The sequence below is a fragment of the Taudactylus pleione genome, unplaced genomic scaffold (genome assembly GCF_031769625.1).
Source record: "Taudactylus pleione unplaced genomic scaffold, aTauple2 ptg000354l, whole genome shotgun sequence".
Lineage (NCBI taxonomy): Eukaryota > Metazoa > Chordata > Amphibia > Anura > Myobatrachidae > Taudactylus > Taudactylus pleione.
Window position 1 is genome coordinate 1,988,399 of NW_028284755.1, and position 27,124 is coordinate 2,015,522.

The 27,124-nt window shown below is 41.6% G+C and overlaps 1 protein-coding gene across 3 annotated transcripts in view; it reads left to right on the forward strand.

Annotated features, from left to right (window-relative positions):
- Window positions 1–24,811, forward strand: part of ANKRD22 (ankyrin repeat domain 22) — a 56,019-nt gene extending 31,208 nt beyond the window's left edge. For all 3 annotated transcript variants that reach the window (XM_088444342.1, XM_088444343.1, XM_088444344.1), the window contains exons 3-7: window positions 13,886–14,077; window positions 15,429–15,536; window positions 19,812–19,889; window positions 22,852–22,950; window positions 23,477–24,811. In XM_088444342.1, coding sequence (XP_088300468.1) covers window positions 13,886–14,077; window positions 15,429–15,536; window positions 19,812–19,889; window positions 22,852–22,950; window positions 23,477–23,554 — 555 coding nt within the window. In that variant the 3' untranslated portion in view covers window positions 23,555–24,811. The remainder of the gene's footprint in view (window positions 1–13,885; window positions 14,078–15,428; window positions 15,537–19,811; window positions 19,890–22,851; window positions 22,951–23,476) is intronic.
- The last annotated feature ends 2,313 nt before the right edge of the window (window positions 24,812–27,124 follow it).

Sequence of the window (27,124 nt, forward strand, 5' to 3'; positions counted from 1 at the left end):
CCGTTCGCACTTTGCGGTCTGTTCACGCCTCTAGGTCTAATCGAGCAAACAAAACTTGCAGTCGTTTTTTTGAAAACTACGCCCCCTGGCCGCTCGCATCCTACGTCATGTCCGCTATTTATTAGATTAATCGAGTACATCGACCAGCGTATGAACTGCTTGCTATTCTTGTGGTTGGTTTGTCCTACCACAATCTTGTGAGCAGTTCTGACTATAAAATAACCCAGTGACGTGGTCAATGACGCTGCTGTATTAATTATGCACACCCATAAAACGCCCGTTTTGACCTTTAAGCACGCCTGCGTTCTGATCTCCACTCCCCGTTTTCAAGCACCTTCCCCTGTTACCACCCACATACGCCTCCTCCTGTCACTCAAAATAGCAGGCATTCGCTATTTAGCGAACAAACGATTTTCGGCCGCACTGACTGGTTCGCGCATGCGTATTACGATCCGTATGCATGCGCAGTTGTGCAAACATCGCTCGGAACAAACGAGCGGCCGCTTACGAGCGGCTCTGAATCAGGCCCTAAGTTCACCACATATCAAATCCTCATTTTCAAACAATGGTGAAAATGGGACAGCCCAAGTCTCTACCTAAGCTTGCGCCAAGCGAGACAGGATGTAGAAAGGAGAGGATTCGTTATCAAATCTGGGAACAAAAGGACTGGACTAAGGCCTTTTATAAACAAAATTATCACCTCCGCCAGTTTAGGGGGAGGAGGAGGTTAGGGTTAGGCACTGGGAGAGGGAGAGTTAGCATAACGACCACCAAGTGTTGGTATGTTAACCCTGGCGGGATCCAGGCGTCGGGATTCTGACCGCCTGGAGCCCGTCTGTTGTTTATTATTATTATTATTATTATTAATAATATTACATTTTATTTATAGGGCGTCACAAGTGGTCTGCAGCGCCGTACATACAGTAAAGGGTACACAGAACATTACATTACAATACAGTAACCAAATTATAATCGGAGCACAAGTAACAATTAGCAACACAATTCTCCATACACAATACATCTGGGAAGGTGAAGGCGGTCATAAAAGTGCTAAAGAAGAAGGCTGTGAGACAGTGGGGAGGAGGACCCTGCTCCTAGGAGCTTACAATCTAGGGGAGAGGAGAGACAGACATATGGTATGAGTGTGTAGAGGGGGACCTGAGTGCAGGAAGTAGGCAAGGTAGAGATGACTGAGGCAGGAGGGACAGAGACTTGGTGACGGTTATGTGGTGGAAGGGTATGCTTTGATGCACAGGTGGGTTTTCAGTGCATGTTTGAAGCTTTGCAAGGTTGGGGAGAGTCTAATCGAGCGAGGGAGCTCATTACAATGAATGGGGGGCTGCACTGGCAAAATCTTGGATACGAGCATGAGATGAAGTAACCAGGCTGGAGGAGAGGTAACAGTCATTGACAGATCGGAGTGAGCGGGAGGGAGTACGTAAGGAGATGAGGTTGGAGATGTAGGGTTAGAGAAGGCCTTGTATGTGAAGGTGAGGAGTTTGAAAAGGATTCTGTAGGGGAATGGGAACCAGTGCCGGTTTTGGCAGAGGGGAGCAACAGAAGTGGGACAGCGGGAGTGGAAGATAAGTCTAGCTGCAGCATTGAGAACAGACTGGAGGGGAGCAACGTGGGAGGCCAATAAGGAGAAGGTTGTAGTAGTCGAGCCGAGAAATGATTAGTGAATGAATGAATAATCAGTTTGGTAGCATTCTGGGAGAGGAAAGGCCTAATGCGAACGATGTTGCGTAGCTGGAACCGACAGGATTGAGCCTGAGATTGAATGCGGGGAGTGAAGGAGAGGGTGGAGTCAAGGGTGATACCCATGCAACAAAGTTGGGGGACAGGGGAGATGATGGCGTTGTCAACAGTGATAGCGAGATTGGTTGGAGTGGAGACTCTATTAAAGGGAAAGATGATGAGTTCGGTTTTGTCCATGTTGAGCTTCAGAGGGTGCTAGGACATCCAGGAAGAGATGGCAGAGAGGCAACTGGATACCTGAGAGAGGACAGAAGGGGAGAGTTCAGGAGAGGAGAAGTATAGTTGCGTGTCATCGACATAGAGGTGGTATTGGTGGCCAAAGGAGCTGATGATTTCTCCTAGTTTAGAAGTGTACAGGGAGAAGAGCAGTGGGCCCAGGACAGAACCCTGCGGGACACCAATGGGAAGGGGGGGAGATGGAGCCAGAGGCAGACACCGAAAAGGAGCGATTGGTGAGGTAAAAAGTGAACCAGGCATGGACGGTGTTAGAGATGCCAAAGGTCTGAAGGGTGCGAAGGAGCAGAGTATGATCCACTGTGTCGAAGGCTGCAGACAGGTTCAGGAGGATGAGCAGAGAGAATTGGCCCCTGGATTTGGCTGCGAGCATGTCATTGGTGACTTTGGCTAGGGCAGTTTCAGAGGAGTGAAGTGGGCAAAAGATATAATGTAGAGGATCAAGGATGGAGTTGTCAGAGAGATAGCTGGTGATGCGGCTGTAGACAAGCCACTCAAGTAGTTTGTAGGCAAAAGGGAGAAGAGAAATGGGACGGTAATTGGCAGGTGAGGACGGGTCGAGGTTGGGTTTTTTTTAATAATAGGTGTGACAAGAGCATGTTTGAATGATGAGGGAAAGATGCCAGTGGAGAGAGATAAGTTGAAAAGGTGAGCAAGGTCTGAGCAGGTGGTCAAGGGGGCAGGTGGAGGGGGGGGGGGTAATTAGATACCTATTCTGACCTGAGCAGCCTGGAATGTCCTATTGGTTGCAGTTTTTGTTGGGGGACACTTGCCAATAACCGACTCAGGCTATGAGCACTGGTGCTGAGAGTAATTTGGAACTGCATGTTATTTGTATTCATGCAGTTTACTTGCTATGTAGGATGTGGCCGTAATAAACTCTCTTAAATGTATTAAAAAGCAATTAACTGCGCTAATATATCCTATTTCATTTATACATGTTCCAGCACCTTTTTATGGACACAGTTTTACACATGCGCTCAAGACATAAGGGTACAGATATAAATCCCTGTATCTTCACAGCATCACTAATGGTGCATGTGGTAAACACACCACCTGAAGTGTGTTGAAAATCTGCAAAATATTCATCCCCCTCCTAAAGTTTCATTATATACAGTATTACGCATCTCCCTTTTTTTAAAACCTTCAAATCTGTTTTACATGAGCTTAACTTACATTGGAAACTCATCTTAATTGCAAAATGGTAACATCCGTGAGTGCACAATCTTAGTTGTGAGCAAAGCAATAAAGAGATAAGGTGCACACACGTAATGTTTTTTTGAACGATTTAACTATAACTGTCGTTATCGTTCCATCGTTGAAAAAATCATTCAGTTTCTGAGCTATAACGATGAACGATTATCGTTCATGCGCGTTCCCGTTTGTAGTTCATTCTGACTGACCATCTGAACCTTTTTCATTAAGGGAAGTTACAAAAATCGTTCATTACACTTTAAAAAATCTGACAGATAATCTAACAGATAATCGTTCATAAAATCATTGGTAACAAAATCGTTGTGTGTATGCAGCTTAAGTAACTCTGCACCCGGGCAAATCCATGTTGCACTGCAGGTGGAACAGTTTTAAGATATGCAGAGATTTGAATTTGGACACCCCTCTCCAAAATCTAGATCTAAATTAGAGTGTAAAAATAAAGCTGTCCAGCTTTTGTGGACTACATGCAAAAGCAGCCAGTATTTACCCTGCATGCAAAAAAAAAAATACATGTATTTGAACTTTTTGCATTGCAACATGGTTTGTTCCAGATACAAAGTTAAGTTAAAGTAGGTACACATCTAACAGATTTGCCAATGACTAGACCAAATCCGATGACCGAAACAATCCCGATAAAGCCAGATGTGGAGCGTACACACTATACAACAACTGCTTTGTTTCAAATCATCACCTGGACTTCAAATCCTTGAGCTGACATTTTTATATAGGCAGGATCATCCCTAACATGATACACCCTACAAATTTCGAAGAGTGCCTTTCAACGGGACTGAAATAGTGTACAGCACACGCTATGTCGGTGACTGATCCGACAGGAATAGCCAAGCAATAGTTAGCAATCATCCATCGATCGCAAATGGTTTTGCCACTGATGGATGAGTGGGAGCCAATGTGTTTTTTTTCTTTTTCTTTTTTTTTAACATGACAGAGCTAGTTTAGCTCCCCCCCTTGTCCCAAATGTCTGCTAAGCCCTGACCCCATTATTGATTGGTCCACAGCCCACTGTGCCCCCAGCAGTGGTGCCAGCGAGGGGTGCAAGCCATTGATGATTCACTATTGATGGTTTTTGTGCCATGGATGGACACCTCACCAATGGCCATCCCTAGATAAGAACAGTAGAGAGGGGGTGGGGCCAAGAGAAGGCGGGGATTGAGGTGACCTGGGTCTGATTATACGAAGATAATTATATCTTTTATAAAACAAATATTTTATATAATGATAATGTTCTGACTACTGTTGTCCTTTGCTGTGATAACAAGCATTCAAACTACAGTAGTATTAGTAAGCGACCAAAACATGTTGTGTGTCCTACCATATTACTTTAATGGAACCAGCCACCTTTGTGTGGTTAGTTAGTGGAAGTGAATTAAATGAAAAAGTTTTATCTGTTCTGTTCTCTACAACAAATACAACTTTCCCTAGCAACATGTGAATGTACCCAACCCAAGTACTGTATAGCCATTCCCCTACTACAGCAGTCATTTGCCTCCTACGCTATACAATGTATGCATAGATGTTCTATAGGTTTCTCTGGTAAATCAAGAAAGACAACTATGAATTGATAACTGATGGGGCAATCAATGGATCATTGGTGGTTATATAAGCATAATACATTTTTTAAGTGACTCATGTACAGTACTTCATGAGTCAACGATTAAAAACCATGCACATCTTTGTCCTTAGTTAAAGGTAATGCAGACATGCTTAAAAAAAAAAAAAAAGCTTTATTAAATGCTAATAAAATTAGAAGAGTGCAGTTTCTTTGTGTTATACCTCCAATATAATTGCTTAATATTTTTTATTATCTCCTTATAATAAACAAGCAGATAATGGCAAAATGTCTTATTCCCAGAAATGTTGGATCTTGCTTGTTTTGGATTGCACACAAGTCCCTCCCTGTCTACTTCCTAGTTCCTGTTTCTCCCTGCTGTAGCTCCATCTTTGTGGGAGGGCTGAAAGTACTGCACAGATCAGTATGATCTATGCAGGCTTGGCTAAGTGTGAAAAAATAAATAAAATATGCATTATGTCTCCCCCTCCCAAATTATTAACCAGCTTGGACCTCTATACCTGGTCTGGTATTGGAAAATAGGGGTCAAAAACTGCACGGGTAACCCCTATTCTTCAATAACCAGCACAGGGCTGAACCATTCAGGAAGGTGACTCGATAGCACGGAGATGCACAGCGTGGGGTTCACATGTCATACAGTCAACCAGCCAGCTCGCTGCAGCCTTTAGTCAAAACTAATAAACTGGGTACAAGTGTTCTGCGCTCTGATATATAAATAAGCTACTCAGTATAAATGGTCAGAGTATGTAGAAATAAAAACCTAAGTGCTGAAAGAGAAAGCATTTATAAAGCTCTAAAAACAATATAAATGGAAAAAAATAAAAATAAAATAATAAGATTAACAAATATAATGTTAAAATCCCTTTTGGGACGTGATGTAGGTGAACGGTATCACTCAGTCTCTGGTTAGAAGGTGTCCATGGAGTAAGATTCCTAACACTTACCCTTACTGGCCCTACCTTTGACTTGCAAATGGTGTCCTCCAGTAAGTGTGTTTAGACGCCTGGGATCCGCTGAGTAATGACGTCAGGTGCCGTTAGCGATGTTCTTCAGAACTTCTTCCAAGTGCCGCTCTGTGTGCTCCAACACGTTTCAAACCTCTGCAGGTTCTTTATCAAGGATTCTTGATAAAAAAAACCTGCAGAGGTTTGAAACGTGTTGGAGCACACAGAGCACGACTTGGAAGAAGTTCTGAAGAACATCGCTAACTGCACCTGACGTCATTACTCAGCGTCGCAGAGAAGACACTCTGTACTCGTGGACACCGGAAAGTTATCAGACACCGTATCCCAGGCATCTAACACACTTACCGAGGACACCGTTTCCAAGTCAAAGGTAGGGCCAGTAAGGACAAGTGTTCGGAGTCTTACTCCATGGACATCTTCTAACCAGAGACTGGTTAGAAGATGTCCCAAAAGGGGCTTTTAACATTATATTTGTTGGTCTTATTATTTATTTATTTATTTTTTTCATTTGTATTTTTTTTAGATCTTTATAAATGATCTCTTTCAGCGCTTAGTTTTTATTTCTACAAAACTGGTGAAAACAATATTGTGAGGTGGTTAAAATTTACTTTAAATGCTTGGAAAATAATGATATTGAATTGACATTAATAATTCTGTAGTAACAAAAGAGGTCCAAATTACATCATTTCTCCCCTCCTTTGGAACTCCCTCCCTCTCCCCATCAGACTCACCACCTATCTACAATCATTCAAACGGGCTCTTGAGACCCACTACTTCATTAAAGCCTTCCAGCTCTCATACTAACTTGCTGCTACATGTTCCCTCCTTCCTGTCTGCCCCATCTGTGTCACACCTGTTTGTCTGCCCCTCCCTTTCAGAATGTTCTCTCTTACGAGCAGGGCCCTCTATCCTCTTGTGCTTTTCCCTACTTTACTGTCCTCTACTTACTCCCCACTAGGGCACCTAACACTTGGTTGCTTATGCTCTGCTGCCTATATGGGTGTTATGGTCACAAATGTAGCAATGTATATTCTCCATGTCCTTGTCCTGCATCGTATTGTATTGTACTGTAAGTCACTGGTCACCTATTTTGTTTATGTACTGTGTAAGGTGCTGCGGAACACTTGTGGCGCCATATAAATAGATGATGATAATTATTATTTCAGGGTGGTTTTGCCAAAACAAAAAACATGACTAAGATTTAGAACCAAAACATGGGGGTCCATGTACAACTCTAAATATTTTTAAAAAATCCATTATGCGCGCATACTGTGACAGCTTTAATAATTCGGAGAACATATATGTGTTTGCATTGTGGAGCTTTGTTTCATGCATGTTACTGCACTTTAGAAATAGTCTATTGAAATCTACGGAAGTGTATGTACCTACAGTGGTGCATGCAGGAGGGAGGGTACTGAGGGCCTGATTCAGACCCGCTCGCTAAGCTGCGGACGCACGCTTTGGGCGATAGTCGCCCGTATGCGTCAGTATGCGCATGTGTGCATCAGTGCAATCGGGAATCGTGCGCTCGTAGTACGCAGACTGGACGCTATTTTGAGTGACAGCGCCGTTTGTGTGTGGTAACGGGAAGGTGCTTGTGAACGGGGCAGTGGTGCTGTGAACGCAGGCGTGTCTGGGCGTCAAAACAGAGTTTTATGGGTGTGCATAATTAGCAAAGATGTGTCATTGTACACGTCACTTGGTGGTTTTTCAGCCTGCAGTGATCGCAGTGCTTGCGTCAAGGTAAGGTCTACCTCAAGCGCTGTGTGCAGCTCCGATGGCTCTCGATGGTTCCGATTGTCCATAGACTTCCTGGAGATGACGTGTGTTAAGAGAGAAAAGTGTGCGTCTTTATACTGGCGTGCGTTTGCTCTGACATCGCTCTCTAAGACAGACATAGAGGGCGTCCATTCAACAGAGAGTGCGAATGTGGAATGTGCATACCCGGCCCCTTTTAGCTGCGTGAGAGCAAAGCTTAGCGTCCGGGTCTGAATGAGCTCCTGAGTTCACGAAAACCCCCACTCGATGGCGTTTCTCCATGCATTTTTTAAATGCCCATTTTATTTCTTTGGGATTTGTACATTCTAGCTGATAACCACATTAAAATAAATTGGTTATTTAAATAAAAAAGGAAAGCTTTTTAGTAATTACCTTCTGGATACAGTTGAAAGTGTGTGCGCCCGTTATATTACTGTGCATTTTATTTTTTTTTCCCTTTATTGTAAATTTTATTTGATCCTAAAGTGTACCAAAAGGTCTTTCTATGTTTTAATTCTGGCACAGCCGCTTGCTTGGCCATATTTGTTTAGTGCTTACATTGTTCCTTAAACTGAAAATTAGGTCAGTAATAAAGAGCAGAAATAATTTTGCTTTAGGCATCTAATTTAGTAGAATATTTTTATTACTCTGATCTCAATAATCCACTTAATTCAAAAATAAACCTATAAATTGTTTAATTAAAAAAAGTGTGTGTGTTGAGATTCTTAAAATGAAATATTAAGTCAACTCTGGGGATTATTTTTAAGACTGAATAATACAAATTTGGACTTGGAATTAATACTGACATTGGCACCTATGTATTAGCCTGTAACCTGCAGGCACCAGCGTGATTCTGGCAGAGACGGATTAAGGGGGTAGGGGTGGACAAACTCCCAGTCCGGAGCTGCTTCGACCTAGCTCTAGCGCTTCTGTCCAGGGACGATTCTGTTTGTCCCCAGCCTCTGCCAGCAGTAGCAGCTCTCCGAGCAGAGTGGCGGCTGGATGCTGGAGACTAGCGGAATCTGTCCCCATGCTGCCCGAAAGAAGGCTTCGGAGTCTGCCCCTGTTGCTGGAATGCAGGTAGGACCTGTGCTGCTGCTGCCTCATGGAAGTGTGTGAGGAGGAGACGCACACACAAAGCAGGCACAGCTTGGGGGTGGGGAGTGTTTTTATGGAGATTTTAGTTCTACCAAGTCTACTTTATATTTCTCTTGTCAATTGAGAAGTTTAGTCTACTGTATAATTAAAAATATTATCTGTTTCTAGTTTTTTTAGGTGTGTTAGGGCTCTATTATCATTTATTTTACTAAAATAAAGTGAAAAGGGGTGTTTTCACCTTATTTTAGTTTCACCTAAATTTACTAAAGGGCAATTTGAGTAGAATTTGTAAAATTCTACTCCAACTCCTAATTATCACATATTTTAGTAATCACATCGCATTTCCCATAATTGTAATGGGAAATGTGATCTGTCTGCAAGTTACTAAATATAAATTGTGAAAAAATACTGGTGGAAGCCCAGTGATAACGGCTCCTGGAAGTGGCATTATCCAGGGTCTCCCCCGGTTACAGGACTCCTGCTAAGCTCTAACAGGCAAAGCAGAGCCCGGAGCCGGCCCCAGTGATCAGCTGTGTAAATAAAAATAAAAAATAACTTACCTGAGTCCATGGACCGGAGATCGGGGCTCCGGTGATATCCTCCCTCCGGTCAGCTGGCCTCCCATCCTGCACTGGGATCCGGTCATCAGCTGGCCAGGTCACAGTGCAGGATGGGAGATCAACTGACCAGAGCCCGATCACTGGAGGCGAGTGTAATTAAGGGGGGGGGGGGGGTCGTGGGGATGGTGCTTAGTGGCAGCCAGACAGCACATGCACTTGTCACAGTTTTTTTTGTGAATAATACCGTGATAAGGCTGCGGAGGGGATTCGCAGGACAGAGCTATATCACAAGTTCTTTCTCTGCAAGGGATTTTTTGTAAATCCCTGTGATATTGCCTGAATTCGCATTGTGAATTCAGGCAATGGGCTCTATTTATCAACATTATTTTTACTAAAATAATGTGAAAAAGGGTGTTTTCACACCCTTTTCACATTATTTTAGTATCACCTATAGTTATTACAGGGCAATTGGAGTAGAATTCGTAAAATTCTACTCCAACCACTAAGTATCACTTATTTTTAGTAAGCAGATCGCATTTCCCATAACTGTAATGGGAAATGTGATCTAACCATAGTTACTAAAAATAAATGTGAAAAAAATACCGGAGAAAGCCCTGTGATAATAACGCCACCAGGAGGTGGCGTTATCCAGGGTCTCCCCCGGTTACCGGCCTCCTGCCCTGCTCTAACGGGGAGAGCAGAGCCGGGAGTCGGTCCCAGTAATCAGCTGTGTGGTCTAAACAGACCGCAAGCTGATTACTGTAAAAAAAAAATGTACTTACCTGACTCCAGGGACCGGTGATCGGGCCTCCGGTGATGACTCCCCTCCAGTCAGCTGGTCTCCCACAGTGCACTGCTGCCCGGTCATCAGGTGATCGGGCCCCAGTGCAGTATGGGAGAACATCACCGGAGGCCTGGAGCATGCAGGTAAGTGTAAGTAAGGGAGGGGGGGTCGCGGGGGGTCTGCGATCGTGGGGGCGGGGCTTAGCGCTGGAGGGGGGTAGCTGCGGCGAACGGTCGGCGCATGCGCGGGCACTTAATCACGGTATTTTTTGTGAAAATACCGTGATAAGGCTCCGAAGGGGATTAGCAGGGACAGAGCTTTATCGCAAGCTCTGTCCCTGCAAGGGATTTGTAGTAAATCCCTGTGATATTGCCTGAATTCGCAATGCGAATTCACCCGGTAATATCACACTACAATCTGCATTACCAATGCGGATTGTAGTAAATAGAGCCCAAAATCTGTAATATCACACGATAAGTGTAATATCACACGATCATCTGCATTTAAATGCGGATTGTAGTCAATAGAACCCTTATTGTATTATTTCTTCACAACAGAAGCCGCACATCCAAGCAGAAGATGACACAGGCCAGTGGTCTCCAACCTTAATTGGGGTGGGGGCTACTTGAGAAACATGAGACTTCTTGAAGAGCCACATTTTATTTTTGAAAGCTAAAATCTGACTAATAACCAAATTTGTCATAGAAAAATAACAGTGTATTGTTTAAGACAGTGATAAAGTTACTAAGCTTTGCATGGAGATAAAGTGCCAGCCAGTTCCTAACTGCGATTTTTCAAAAACAGCTGTGACATGGCAGTTAGGAGCTGATTGGCTGGTACCTTATCTCCATTCACTTTATGGTCCCATACCCCATTTTCAAAGTGCCCAATTTGTACCTCTGATGCCTGTTGAAAGTAAGAGAGTATTAGAATGTCAGCAAGTTTCAATATGTTTTTTGGGGGGGGGGGAGAAGGATCCCTAGATGTACTATAGAGGGATCTCCATTATCTGCCGCAGTCCCTTAATTTTTGTCTGCAAATGCAGCCCCCATAGGTTTCTATGGGGACTGCTGTGCTGCTGGATTTACCAAACTTCGGAATGCGGATTTATCAAACTACAGCTGACTATATTCTATGGGCTTCTTTTTATTGCAAAATTTTATGGAGAGCAATCCACCGAATCCCTGTCACTCAGCCATTCAGTGACGCATCCAATATGCGTGAGTGCGCTGTGGATCAAAAACAGGAAGCAGTGTGATAGCTTTACGTTCTTTCACTGCTTCCAGCTGTTCACCAGGACAGAGCACTTCTCCTGGCAAAAGCAGAATAGTAAATTCACATGAAAATATTAATTTCACGTTGCTAATCTTAGGTCAAATTTTTTTTTTTTTATCACAATTTCAGATGTGGATTGTGATAAATATGCCAATATGAAACCAATGTCCTATAGATTGTAAGCTTGCGAGCAGGGCCTTCCTACCTTTATATCTGTCTGTTATGACCCAGTTTTGTTCTATTAATGTTTACAATTTTAAAGCGCAACGGAATATGCTGCGCTATATAAGAAACTGTTAATAAAATAAATAAATGAGTCAATTATATAAGAATGCACATTATCTCAGGAAACGGGGGAGGAAGGGGGGGTTTCAATAATACATTTTTATTGAAAAGTTTTATAGGATTAGGCTACATGAAAGGGGAAGGGGTTGCATGGCAGGGGGAAGGCAGTTATTCATATAAATACAAACTAGGTATTTAGAATGACAGTGGCACTTTACACACAGCTATGCTTCTATATACTGTATGCAGTTATACTTTGTGTTAAGGGCATGTTGGTGCCAGTTAGCGGAGAAAAGATTTTTTTATGCTGAATGGTGTGGGATCTGAGATTGTAATAGAGGGTGGGATGCACTTCAATCTATAATGCGGTCAGACCCTCAAAAATACCCTTTTTCGGGGGTTTGACTGCATTTCTCATATGCACCAGTCTTGCTCTTATCGGGAGAGCTGTCATTTGATTTTATTCATGCATACCGACATTATTTATGCCGGCATGCATGCGATGAGTGGCGGGATGCATTGCATGCAAAATGCAATGCATTATGGATCCCGCCCAGAGTGAGATCAGGCGCTAGCCTCCCCGTCACTAATATACTTATGCCAGGGGAACCATTCGATAACCTGAGAGGAGGCCGACGTGGAATAGGGCATCTATCTACACCCACCAGGGTTTTCATTACAAAGTAAATAAGAATCTTGGGGGCAATTTTAGAAATTATGGGGGAGACAGATTTCCAGTGTTGTGGAATAGCTGCAAGAAAAACAAGGCTGAGAACTTAACATAATGATTGTTAGGATATGCTAGAAGGTAGATATGCACAATTGGAGTTTCCAGGGCTCTTGGGGTTTTAAAAACTGCAGGGTAAAGTTTTTTTTCTTTTTTTTTTCTTTAGATTGGTTGGATTCAGTTGCGAGTCCTTCCTTTAGACTTGAAGGGGGGGTCTGCAATTACCTAGCTACTGCTAGTTGCATAAAGTCAGAGGCGTTTAGGCTGGGAGGGAACAGGGGGACGAGTACTAGTTGCCCTGGCTTGATAGAGGGGCCCGCCCCGCCTCCCCTACCTTACCTGTTAGCGGCAGGGAGGTTGCTGCCGCTGATCAGCAGCAGAGTCCTCTAGCAGTGCGGGATGGGGAGTTCCCCCCTCCCTCAGATTTGCTCCTTGCTTTGCGGCACAGCTCTCTACAGCCCTGTACAGAGAACACCACATACAGGTAAATCTACAGTAAATCACCTTAAGCTATAGCAGAACAGTCTCTTAGCTTAATATTTCCAATATATTTCAGATATTGCACGTCTCAACCGCTAATATGCCTCTGTGCATATACACCGTGGGACACGTGCGCTGTGCGACTTTTTAGAGACTATGACGAATGCTTGCCTCACATTCCAGAGCTTAGTAAATCTGACATCTTCTCAGACAACGTAGGGGGAAGCATCTGCTGTTGGAAATGGAGTTCTGCAGCAGACATAGGAAACCTCTCCTGCGTCTTTCCTTCATACATTTGGGGGTTTCTTAATGTTTGCGGGTATCCCCAAAAACGGCTGCTTTGGGGGAATATCCTGTTAATTTTAGATTATAAATAGGCCTCTTAGTTATGCAGTAAATTGTGCAATAGATGTATTACCACAGAAGGGGAAGCCTAATTCCCACTAGACCAGAGGTTCCAAAACGTGGTCCTCAAGGCACCCTAACAGTTCAGGTTTTAGAGATATCCATGGTTGAGCACAGGTGGCTAAATCAAATTGACTAAGGTCCTAATTAAGTTGCCTGTGCTCAACCATGGATATCTCAACCTGAACTGTTGGGGAGCCTTGAGGACAGCATTTGGGAACCTCTGCACTAGACCGTTTTATTATACTTCTATTTTGTTATGATGCCCTCTCTCCTTACTTTAAAGTTTATTCTTTGGGTAGTATTTTTCAAGCTTTGAGTTATGAAATTATGTAGAAACTTGAGTTTCACCGCAATGTACTAATAGTCAAATGCAGGAGATTTCACAAAATTGACCCCTATGTATCAAACTCCAAAATTCTAAGCTTTTTGTAGTTTGCCTCCATTGGTACACGCCATCCTCAGATGTAGTAAACCGCTTTATGCCTATGGAGACAATCTCGTAGGAGAGGGCTCTTGAGATTCTTTTCCCACAGCCTCTGTCCGCTTCCAGAAACTGGCACTGTACCCATCTGCTCCAAAATGCTGTAGCAACATACTAAAGAGGAGGATCATCAGAACAAAAACTCTAAAATTAACCAGAACAGGGCACTTTTAATAGATTAATTGCAATGTTCAAGTATTTTTTACTCTCGTATAGGGTCCTGGAACAACAAAAATGTTTAATTTCACCTCTGTCTGTCTTTTTATTAGCCAATTTGTCAAGCGGCATATGAAAATGACCTAGATGAAGTCCAACTACTCCTGAAAGAAGATCCTAGCATTCTGAATGTGAAAGACAATTTTGGTGGGGATACTCCACTAATCTGTTGCTGCAGGAAAGGCAATATTAAAGTAGCCAGCTTCTTGCTGTCCATAAAAGCTGATATAAACCTCCAAAATAATGTAAGTGAAAACCTATATTTATTCCATTCTACTTTAAAAAAATATTCTTTTATATGCAGGGCCGTAGAGAACGCAGGGCCTGGGTACTGTAGGAGGCGTGGCCTAATTATGGAGGTGCTCCCCTTCCCTCTCAGCGCCCCCTGTTTATATGCTTTATCGCTAACGTATTTTGTAGCTCTATCTAGGCTGCCTGTTTCCCCTTGTTCAGCAATGCTCTGTTTTCAGTACAACAATGTGCTTACAGAAGGAATATTAATATGTATGGGCAGCACAGACGGTGTAATGGTTAGCGTTACTGCCTTACAGCACTGAGGTCATGGGTTCAATTCCCACCATGGCCCTACCTGTGTGGAGTTTGTATATTCTCCCTGTGCTTGCGTGGGTTTCCTCCGGGTGCTCCGGTTTCCTCCCACACTCCAAAAAAAAAATATATACTGCTAGGTTAATTGGCTCCCAACACAAATTAACCCTAGTGTGTATGTGTGTACGTGATAGGGAACATAGATTGTAAGCTCCACTTGGGCAGGGACTGATGTGAATGGCCAAATATTCTCTGTAAAGCGCTGCGGAATATGTGTGCGCTATATAAATAACTGATAATAATAATAATAATAATGTATGCAAGTTTTGTACAGCTCTGTACATCTATTCTGGCATGTAGTAAATTGAGTGTCCATCCCCAAATATTTTAACCCGACATCTGGTGGTGCAGGACAGATAATAGTAAGGATCTGAATGAACAACTATATAGTGTATACGCACAAGATATCTGATCTCTAATGATTCCTCTCCACTATAATCATCAATAGATCGCATCAGAGGTTAAATCTGAAAGGCGTGTACCCATTTTAAGACCTTATCCCAAACAAATTTTGTAGGGTTTCCAAAATAAAAATAGTCCTGTCTCTTAAAAGTAATAAATATTAAAAGTGATTTATAAATACACACACAGTATAGCACTATTGATTAACCTTCCAGTTAAGTCTGCAAAAGATGATTAGTATTTTGTTAAAGTTAAATTTTTATATATAGATTTTTAAGTTTTTACGAACTACTGTCATATTTTCTAAACTATATTGGTTTTCCTTGTACAGCTACTTGTGTATAGTCAGATCGATTTATAATATTAACACTGAAAAGAATTGGCCATTTATTCGATTCTGGTGGAACGAAGCGCCTAATCTTGTTACACAATACCTTTTCAAGCCTTCAGTGCAACGACTTGCTACAATCTCTGTTGGTAATACTAGATATAACCACAATTCAAACATAATAAAAAGTACATTAAATAGTAAATGAAGGAGACATGCTGACATTGTTTGAACTAAAAACTCTTTTTATCTGGTTACAGAAGGAAAGGACATGTTTGCACTACGCAGTCAGAAAAAGGTTCACATTCCTCGATTACCTGCTAATTGTTCTTTTAATGCCAGTTCTGCTTATTGGATATGTTATCATGGTGAGTGCAAAGTGGATGCTGATAATGGGATATACTTCCCCAGCCAATGTGTATTTTCACTAAGTTACACTCCTCACCTTGTCAACGTGAGGAAGGGAACACCTATTTTACATCCTCCCTAATAATTTAAAAATAACTTTAAGTGGACTTGAGGATTATCTTAAACCAGGAATAGATCCAAAGAAGAATAAGAAGAAGAAAAAAAAAAATCACGCATCACTGAAAAACACATGTGCTCTTGCTCTGTGTTGCCGAGGTCGTGGTAATGAGGGAGATTGAGACCTCAAGTGGCATATTTGACACCCTAATGGTTCTTCCAGTATAAATGACTGAATGCCGGAAGAGACTCCTGTAAATCTAACGTATAGACACAAATAACATTTATGTAACTGCAAAGCTTCCCAGACCACAATTATTAAATATAAAATAGAATCTTCAATTCTTTCTTGATTCATGATCTTCCAATGGAAAATAAAAAATGTACTTCTGTCTGGGATTCATTTGACGCCTATCTTTAGTCCCATGTCCGGATGTAAGTAATTCCGCCTGCCGGTATCCTGACTGCATCCCCATTGGGGCCCAATGGGAGGAGGGAAAAAATGCATAAGTGTTTCCTCCTGCAACGCCAAGTAACCCAATATGTCATAAACTTTCAGTGCCCAAATGAGAGGACAAGAATTTTGTGTTTTCAATGTATTGCCTGTTTTCCTATCTATTGTTTATTTTCATACTAGATGAAAATGTTCTATTTTATGTATTTCCACATTTATTAATTTGGGGTTAGTTTTGGAGAGACTTGTCAAAAGACTGCATACTGTATATGTGTTTTGTATTTTGTTTTTAACATATTTTATAAGTGCTGAAACTTTTGCAATAAGATGACTATAGGTTGAAAAATACCCTTTTAATTGAATATATAGTAGATAATATGTGACTTTACGTTAAGCCAGTAGCCAAGTTTTTTCGTTAGTGGGATCTTAAGTTTAAGTCACCACTGTAACCAGCTCCAGTGCTCCTATTTTAGAATGATCAGTAGGATGAGATAGGTTTTCCCCCCTCCCTTATGCTACAATGCTGGGTAATCCGATAGCGATTTAAGAGGTTGCATTGTAGAGCCGGTTATTGTATACAGTATAAGGGTAGAGCCTGTGAGTGTTTACTGTAGTTACTGTATATTAGACTTTCACATTTTTGCGAAGGGCACGCAACCTGATTCCTGCTGGTAGAACCCTGGCAAGTTTTAGATTTTATTACATATTTGTTTTTAATTCCCAATTACTCTCAAACTTAATGGGCAAAATCAATTAGCTGTGAGTTCCGTAATGTGAAGTCCCGTGATACATTAACACACATTTCTCTGTATATTTTAACAAGTGTGCTCCCAATCCCCGCGTAATTTAATTAGAAATAGCAAGTTGTGGGCATCAAGGTAATGTTATGCATTCAGGGCCTGATTCAGAAACGGACGCAAAGCCGTTGTTTACACAGTTGGAATGATTATTTGGCATTGCACGTGTGCGAGTCGCATTGCGATTACGTACGCACAGAGGACCTATTCGCAAAGTGAGTGTCATGTGGTCAGTGTTTGAGGGTGGTTAAGTAAATGCAGACGTGTCTGACCATTTCAATGCTGTTTCATGGGCGTGCATAAATTAGCCATAGCGATTGCATTTGCAGCATGAGAGATCTCTGCATGTGAGGAGAGCTGCAGTGTTTGCAGCTGGTTTACGCAGGAGTGCGACATTGGACGGATATGAGAAGGCAGCAGTGGGCGTCTCTATGTCGGCTGTGCTTCGGCAGGCATTAGTATATTTTAGCAACTGTGATCTGTAAGTGATTACAGTTGCTATTGCATTTGCATCCACTGCTGAATCAGGCCTATAGAGCTGTAACAGGGCACAATTGCGTCCTGTGCAAGCCCCGTGCCCTGAGCGCACTACGCCATGACGCCACGCAGAAGGGGTCATGACTGCCAGCTATGGTAAGTGCTGCACTGACTGGGCATCTTGAAGACGCCCATTCTGCTGCATATACTGTGCAGGGTGCCCGTCTGGAGCATCCACAGTATGCTCCACGGGTGCTGCAGCAGCAATCCTGGCTACACGGTACGGTTCCAGGCACCCTGCTAGCCAGGAGCAAGGTCTGTGGAGCGGCGACTATGCCACCCACAGAGCTCTCTGTGGTGGCACTGCTCGCCCATAGATAGTTAAGGCCCTGTGCGCATTATCTCTGTAGTGTTCAACCTATTTAAAGTACATGAGTGGGTAAATTGCCCTGAATCTCAAAAAGTGAAAAATAAGAGAGCACAGTGTGTAAAAGGCCCACATCATTTACACCTCCCCCACACCATTTACACCTCCACATACCTGTCCCACATCATTTACACCTCCCCCACACCATTTACACCTCCACATACCTGACCCACATCATTTACACCTCCCCCACACCATTTACACCTCCACATACCTGTCCCACATCATTTACACCTCCCCACACCTGTCCCATGTCATTTACATCTCCCCACACCTGTCCCACATAATTTACACATCCACATACCTGTCCTACATAATTTACACCTCCACATTCCTGTCCTACATAATTTACACCTCCACATACCTGTCCCACGTCATTTACACCTCCACATACCTGTACCACATAATTTACACCTCCCCCATACCTGTCCCACATCATTTACACTTCCATGTACCAGTCCCACATCATTTACACCTCCCCATACCTGTCCCACATCATTTACACCTCCCCATACCTGCCCTACATCATTTACACCTCCCCATACCTGTCCCACATCATTTACACCTCCCCATACCTGTCCCACATCATTTACACCTCCACATACCTGTCCTACATCATTTACACCTCCCCATACCTGTCCTACATCATTTACACCTCCACATACCTGTCCCACATCATTTACACCTCCCCATACCTGTCCCACATCATTTACACCTCCCCATACCTGTCCCACATCATTTACACCTCCACATACCTGTCCCACATAATTTACACCTCCACATACCTGTCCCACGTCATTTACACCTCCCCATACCTGTCCCACGTCATTTACACCTCCCCATACCTGTCCCACGTCATTTACACCTCCCCATACCTGTCCCACATCATTTACACCTCCCCATACCTGTCCCACATCATTTACACCTCCACATACCTGTCCCACATCATTTACACCTCCCTCATACTTCTCACATCATTTACACCTCCCCCATACCTCTCACATCATTTACACCTCCCTATACCTGTCCCACATCATTTACACCTCCCCATACCTGTCCCCACATCATTTACATCTCCCCATACCTGTCCCCACATCATTTACACCTCCCCATACCTGTCCCACATCATGTACACCTCCCCATACCTGTCCCACATCATTTACACCTCCCCATACCTGTCCCACATCATTTACATCTCCCCATACCTGTCCCCACATCATTTACACCTCCCCACACCTGTCCCACATAATGTACACCTCCCCACACCTGTCCCACATCATTTACACCTCCCCATACCTGTCCCACATCATTTACACCTCCCCATACCTGTCCTACATCATTTACACCTCCCCATACCTGTCCCACATCATTTACACCTCCCTCATACTTCTCACATCATTTACACCTCCCCCATACCTCTCACATCATTTACACCTCCCTATACCTGTCCCACATCATTTACACCTCCCCATACCTGTCCCCACATCATTTACATCTCCCCATACCTGTCCCCACATCATTTACACCTCCCCATACCTGTCCCACATCATGTACACCTCCCCATACCTGTCCCACATCATTTACACCTCCACATACCTGTCCCACATCATTTACATCTCCCCATACCTGTCCCCACATCATTTACACCTCCCCACACCTGTCCCACATCATTTACACCTCCCCATACCTGTCCCACATCATGATTTTGCTCTACTTCCACAAAAACTGAAGCTGCAATTTAAAAGCCGTGTTAACTCCCATTGAGACCAGGATTAACATTTCTATTTGAATAGCAAAAGTCACGGGCGCAGGATTTTACCGTGTTCAGCAATTTGCAGCCTACTTTACGAGTAACTTTTTTTTATTCCACCCTTAAAATGGGCGGAAATAATGGTTTAAAAAAATCTTAGCCACTGTTAACTGTTTCTTATAAAAAAAAAAAAAAGCATTCTAAACGTAATAAGTAATTCGTATTTTGGTAACATTTGCACTTACATCTCCTTCTTGTATCACTTATGTACAGGTTTCAAAGAGTAAACAGAATGAGAGGTTGATTAGACTATTACTGGACTCTGGTGTCAGTGTCAATGCTGCAGATTCTGTAAGTGATATATTGACTTAATTACTATATTATATTATGTTGTCTCTATACAATGTAAATCAATGTTTCCCAACGCCACCTTCTTTTTATTGACTCTGATTTACATTCTGTACAGTGTCCTCCAAGTGTTGCATACACTTCTCCAGGTACAGAAACCTTAAAAAATTAGTGTTCTGAGCAGCGTTAGTAAACATCTAGCATTTTGCTTAAGTGCATATTAGTACATTGCGTATTGGATGTTTTATATTGTTAAATTTTGGTATAGCTCTTCATTTCCTACTATTAAATATCTGCTTTCTTTGTGAAGAATGAAATTGGCTCAATATTTTGCCTACAGCTTCAAAGTGCACAAGGGGATACATCATTGATCTGTAAAACGTAGGCTTTAGCAAGAAATGCTCTAAAAGAATAAAAATAAATTCTGGCCCTACTCACTTAAATAGGAGAGGAACCATATTGCACCATGCCCTGTATGTAACGTAGCTTACACTGCTAGCTCTCCACTAATGGTGCACCCACTCCCTTCTGTTTGTTAGTGCTCCTAAAAAGCAAAGAGATCTCAAATAGAGGCGAGAGGCGATGATAAAACTCTTATGCCATTCCTGCCCCTCAGGGTTTTTTAGTGGTTGGGGTCACTGACAAAGAGTAAGGGTCTAACAAAGGGTAGATGGCGCTGTCCAGGAGAGCAGCTTTGAATATTGGGTGTACTGCTATGTGGCACTTTTCCTAGGTGAAATTGGGAAATGGGTACTTGGAGCTATGCTGTAAGCATATTGATACTCATAGGGCATCAATTCATTATGTTGATATTCAGGATATCGACACCAAAATGTTGAACTGTTTTGAATGTCGACATTCAAAGTGTGGACATGGACGTTGTGTACATCGGGTTAGGACTTAAATTGTGCACATTGATGTAGAATTTTGTCAACATAATGACCATGTCAACTTGCATGTTGACATGTCACCAAAATGTCCATGTGGACTTTCTGAATGGTGACATTCTGGTGTCGACATTCTGACTGTCGACATAACATCCCACACTCACTCACTGTTTAATCACTTCTTTTGGGTGCAGTGTCTCAATATTTCAGAAATGCAGATTATCTATTTTATATAGTTTAATGCCTACTAATTGTAATTCTAATGCAACTTATTGTGTGTTTTTAAATGTCTTCCATTTAAGCACTCTGTCAGATGTAAGTTGGAGAGCGTTGTTGTTACTGATACATTGTACTGTCTCATCCTTGTGTAACATCAGCTCATGAGTGCATCATCTGGCTAATAGTGATTTACTGGTTGTAGTGCTCTCATATGCTGAAAGGAACACATTAAGCAGCTGTATATGGTTCAGTTTCATTGTGTGTTAAGTACATTAAAAGAGATGTTGATCTAGTAATTGAACACAATGCACTCCTCAGAGGACATGTAAAAGGTTTTATTCCAACCTCAGATTGGAGAATGCATTAAACCTGTGAGTGCATCATGTTTAACATCTGTATCCTCTCATGCGTAGGAGGGGGCTATTAATGTACTGTGCTCCCTCATTATAGGCTGCCAATAGCCTAGGAAGACAAGCAGTTAATTAATTTGGTCAGTTTACCAAATTGACCAACCACTGTACATCGTTGCACCATTCTAAACACTGCAAATCTGATGGATTTAAGTCGGATTATGATTTTTTTTCCCTGCTGGATCAAATCCAATGACCAATATACACATATATACACAATATACTACATCATTGTAGTCAGATTGGAGCCATTTGCCTTTTTACATGTGTGACCTTATTGCTAATTGACCAATAGGCAGATGTATCAAAGCTTAGACAGAGATGATCCAATCAGATTGTATTTGGCATGTTTGGCCAACATTACAAGAGGAACTGTGTATTAGTGTTTGTTACAGTATCTTTATTATGTACTGTGCATGGCACATCAAAGTAGTATTGTGTATTGGTTGTTACTTCCAGTAGTGATGTTTCAGCAGCTGATCTTGGCTTGAGATACTAACCTGGCATGGCAAAATGAAGTTTTGGGGGTGTAGAATAATTTTATAACCTTTTTGATTTCCTCAGTTTGTAAGTGTCCATCAAACATTTGGCAAAATATACACACTATATACTGATGGCAGCCTTGTTTGATATGGAACACAAGTCCCCAGTGCTACCACGAGTAAACCCTGCACCTGGCAATCGCAGTAATGCCATTGAGGCAGTTATGCCAATAGTACTATTTGGGTTTGCATTGTGCTAAGCCTGGCAAATACTTTTACTGCAGAAAGTATTGATCGATTATTAATACTATTTTGTATCAAAATATTAACTGTTTATCATACTCTTCTGTTTGTTTTTATATGTATTCCTGTTTTTTAAGTGTTTGTCTGAATCAATCCTATTTTAATAGTGGCCCCTGGACTGTTAGCACAAATTTTGATTTACTATAGCAACACCCACTTACATCAATTTCATTGGCCGATTTGGTCATTTTATTTAGACCAAAATCGCAGTGTCCATTGGACCAGAACGGTCACCCATCAGACGTGATCATGAGAGGGCTAAGAAGTTATTACTGTCACCCAATGACTGCATCAGTCTGTAGAAAAGATGCACTAAGCCTTGAAAAGTGATAAAGTGGAGAGTGATTAAGTACAAACCAATCTGCTCCATTTTTCAAACACAACTTGAAAAGTGACAGGAGCTTATTGGTTGGTACTTTATATACTTAACATTGTACAAAGTCCTCAAACATCAGTAAACATTCTTCATGTTGTCATCTGTTTGTTCAACTCACCCATTGTATCACCAAATCTCTCCGATTCAGCATCCACCGGTATGGCTAAATTGGTAGCCAATCCATTCAGCCTGTGTGATGAGTTTATCTGGGATTTCTGATACCACACATTAAAGAATAAGAAAAATCCAAATTGAATTGCTGTTTTATTGAGCCTTTTTCTTTTCTAGAGCGGAAACACAGCCCTTCATTATGCCTGTAAGATGAAGAGCCTAGCTATAGTACCAATTCTGCTGGCAGCTAATGCTGATCCCCACATAAGGAATATGGTGAGCATAAAACCAAGGTTATTCTAATAGCAAGTAACCAATATAGCAAAATTATCAGGAGAAGAGCCGCAGAAAATTAAATGTGAATAAAGGTTATGGGATACGTCCAGTATCCCGACACAGGATGCCGGCGCTTAGAATACCAGTGGCGGAATCCCCGACCTCCGGCATCCTGAAGGTAAGTAGTGGGGTTGAGGAGAGGGTTAGACACTAGGGGGGGAGGGTTAGGTTTATGATGCGGGGAGAGGTTAGGTTTAGGTACTAGGGGGGAGGTTAGGTTCAGGCATCGGAGAGTTAGGGTAAGGAGAGGAGGAGGGTTAGGATACTTACTGACCAGTTTCTGTATCCTAACCCTGTTGAGATGCCAGTGTCTGGATTTTGCCCGCCGGGATCCCAAATGCTGGCATCTCGTACCCATCCCAAGGTTATATGTGATATGCACATATATATTTTTGAAATATAGATATAAAAAATAAATTGGCTAGGAATATGTGACTTATTTTTTTTTTTTTTTATTTCTTCGCAGGAAGGGGAGAGCTCACTAGATATCGCAGGGAAATTAAAGTTCCAAAAAATCTTGCAGGAATTGAAGAAGTCCTCATAGTTGTGGTGGAGATCCATTACAGACCAAAGGCTCGGTGACTAGCGCGGTACTGAAGGAGTGTGTACATCACTTCACATTGCTGTAGGATTTGTACATGCACATGGATGTATTTCTGAGGGTTTACTCACTGTGGAATTATTTGTAGATTAATTATGTGTGTATGTGGGGACTTTTTGTGTACTTTGTTCTTACATGTCACAATGAAGTATTACGTAAATATGTGGCAGGTAATTAATCCTAGGTTGAAAGATGATGACAGTTGTGCACTGATTTATTTGTGTGGTTTTTTTTTTGGTTTTTTTTAATGTTTGTTGGTGAACTAGGGATGACCTGTTGCTTGGGCATCCATATTACATCTCGTTTTACGGCATCTATCACTCTTGCTATACTCCAACAGTTTTTACATGGCAGGATCCCTATCATATGTGTTAACGCGCATAGAGGCCCCACTCTGCTCTTCTGGTGTGTGCAGGGGCCAGCACTTGCACAGTGAAGTGTACATGCAAACTTGGACCTTCAGGGTGGTTGCCGCATATCTGTTTCATGTGCTGCTCCGGCAATGGTCTTGCCACTGTTCATGAGTGTATTTTACCTCTAACTAGTCATTCTAGAGCCACTGGCAGTGTGACGTGAAGGGAAACGAGCATTCTGTGCTAGAGATTTCTAGAAGTAGTCGATGCTGTCATAGGAAAATATGGAAACCTAATTTCCCAAATCTAGCCCCCAACTACATTAGGTCATAAAAAATTTTTTTAATCCTTGGGTGTATTAATATAATTGCAGGAAGAGGTAATGTAAACTCTGACGCAGTCTATAAAACATACTGTAACCTATTGGGGTAGCAAATGAGGACTGGACATGAGAAACTCCTACAATTATACTAAATAAACAACACTGCAAATTGTTACAGGGTGCTGAATACTGCATGTAGTGTGAACAAGAAAATTGTCCCTTCCTAACTGAAATAAGATTATGGTCTAAACGTAAGGCCTGCGAGTTGCTACATTTTTTTTTTTTATAGGCAAAATCAGGTTGTTGTTGCTATTAAAAAATAAATAAATAAATAAAAAGGCTGCTTTAAATCTTGCAGCTAAATCTCCAAAATCGCGGTTCTTGCCATAAATCGCACAAATGTGTGGGCCTATATCACTGTAAAATACAATGTGATCAGAAGTTATATGTACTGTAAATAAAATTATCATATTATATATTAGGGATGTGCAGGCTCAGAATAGTTCGGATTTTTCCCACCAAAAATCTGGTCTCATAAAGAGGCAAAACGTCATCTTTCATGTCCAAACATCATTTTTCACAGACTTTTGCCCATGAAAAATGATGTTTGGACATGAAAGATGACGTTTTGCCTCTTTCTGAGACCCATTTTTGGCTGGGAAAAAAAAAATCGGAATTTGACGGGAAGATCCAAGCTAATCTGAGCCCGCACATCCCTTAAATAATAAAAAAAAAATATATATATATATGTGTATATATATATATATATTATACCTTTTTTTTTTTTTTTTTTATAGGCTTCAAAATTCTTGATTTCCTATTTATACTTATTTCTTTAAACTTCACATTTGCTACTATTATGTTTACTTCGGAAAGATTTTTATTGTTATTTATAAAGTGCCAATTTGTATTCACTTCAATCTTAATTGTGAAATAAAATACCCAACTGTTATTAAAAGCCTAATTTGGTATAAACACAAATGATTTAGATGGTTGGATGGGTTTTTTGCATGTTATTGGCCTAAATCAAAATGATTGTTTACCTGTTGCATCCACACAATGATTTATGGTTGCATGATGTGAATGGCCCTTTGTGAATTGATATGCTGACATTCTCACGGTCATTGGTTAGCTATAAAATGGCTCCCTTCACTATGTGTAGTCACCATTAAAATTTTAGTGCCCTGACGAGCTTACATTCCTATAGCTAATAGTGCTTAAAAAAAGGAAGTAAAACTCATCTGTGTGTATTTAAAATGTTGATATGTATAATAAATATGGATACATTTTTGAAACTTTAGCAAACTTGTACTTAATAAATCTATTGCTGGGGAAAGGCATGATGAATCTGCACAGGAAATATTTTCATTATAGTTTAATGTAAGACCAACCTTATTAATAAAGAGATGTATAACACAAATAAACCCAATCTAAGGATGGTTGGTGGCGCATCACAAACTACAGTATACTAAGGGGCATATTCAATCAGGTGCGAAAAGTCAGTTTCTGCCGAAAAGTATCGCCGGTGACGTCATTTCGCCAGGCAAAATCTTATCCCCGTATTCAATTCCAAAGACTTTTCGCCGGTGCGGAAAGTCAATGCATTGGAATAGGCGAAAAAGATTCGCCTATGAAAGCTATCGAAAAAAAAGTGCAGAATTGGGGTTTTGGGGTGCAAATTTGCGGGAACCACCCTGCACCCTTGGGATAGCCCCCCAAAGGTAAACTGTGTCAAAAAAAAGTTTAAAAAACACTTAACTCCCCAAAAATTACTTTGAAAAAGGGGGCAAAAATTTACAAAGTTGGGGGACAAACTTAAACTAGCAAAATAGACTAAAGGGGGGGGGGGGACCAAGTATGCTCCAGGTGTATTTAAGTTTGCAGGTGCTTGCAGCATGTGGATTTTTTGCTTTTTTTAAACTTCACTTTAGCAACTTTAAAATATGCTTGCACCCATTTTCGTGTACCCCAAATTTGCTAGGACTAATTATTTTCTGCAAAAAAACTGCTAAATGTTATTATTCACCACTTTTGCAAAGACGCTAATTAGCAGCTATTGAGATCATTTTAGTACCCCAAATATCTTTAGCAGGCCTATTCGGGGGTATCTATAGTGATCCCCAATGTCAGTGCATCTTTTTGGGGGTGTCAGGCTGATTTCCCCAAATCTGACACTTTTCGCCTGGTCTGAATTCGCTGGGTCCCGTTTTCGACGATTTCTAATTGAATACAGGGATAAGTGGGGACGAGCGTGATACTTGGAAAACCAGCGATGTCGGCGAAAAGTCTGGCATGCGAAAAGTACAGGACTTTTCGCACCTAATTGAATATGCCCCTTAGAGTGGGTGCTGGATCATTTAACAAATGATTCAACAAAACAAATTTTCCTTGTGTGGTGCACTCTTCTAATGGTGCATACACACGTAACGATTTTTTGAACGATTTGTCATTAACAACGTCGTTATCGTCAAGTCGTTCAAAAAATCGTTCAGTTTCTGAGTTATAACGAACGAAAATCACAGTTGCGCGCTCCCATTTGTAGTTTTCGTTCATCGTCCCTTCTGACTATCCAACATGACTATTTTCGTTCAAAAAATCGTTCATGTTTGACAGAATGAACAATGAACGACTGTCACTCCCTGAACTGATTTTCTATTTCAACTTCATTTTACATCTAATTTCGTTCATCATTCAGGAAATCGTTGAAAAAATCGTTCATTACATATTACAAAATCGTTCACTTTTTCAAAGGAAAATCGTCGGTAAAGAAAATCGTTACATGTGTATGCACCTTTAGAGATAATTTCTAAATATAGTATCATTAAAAACTTAGCTTTT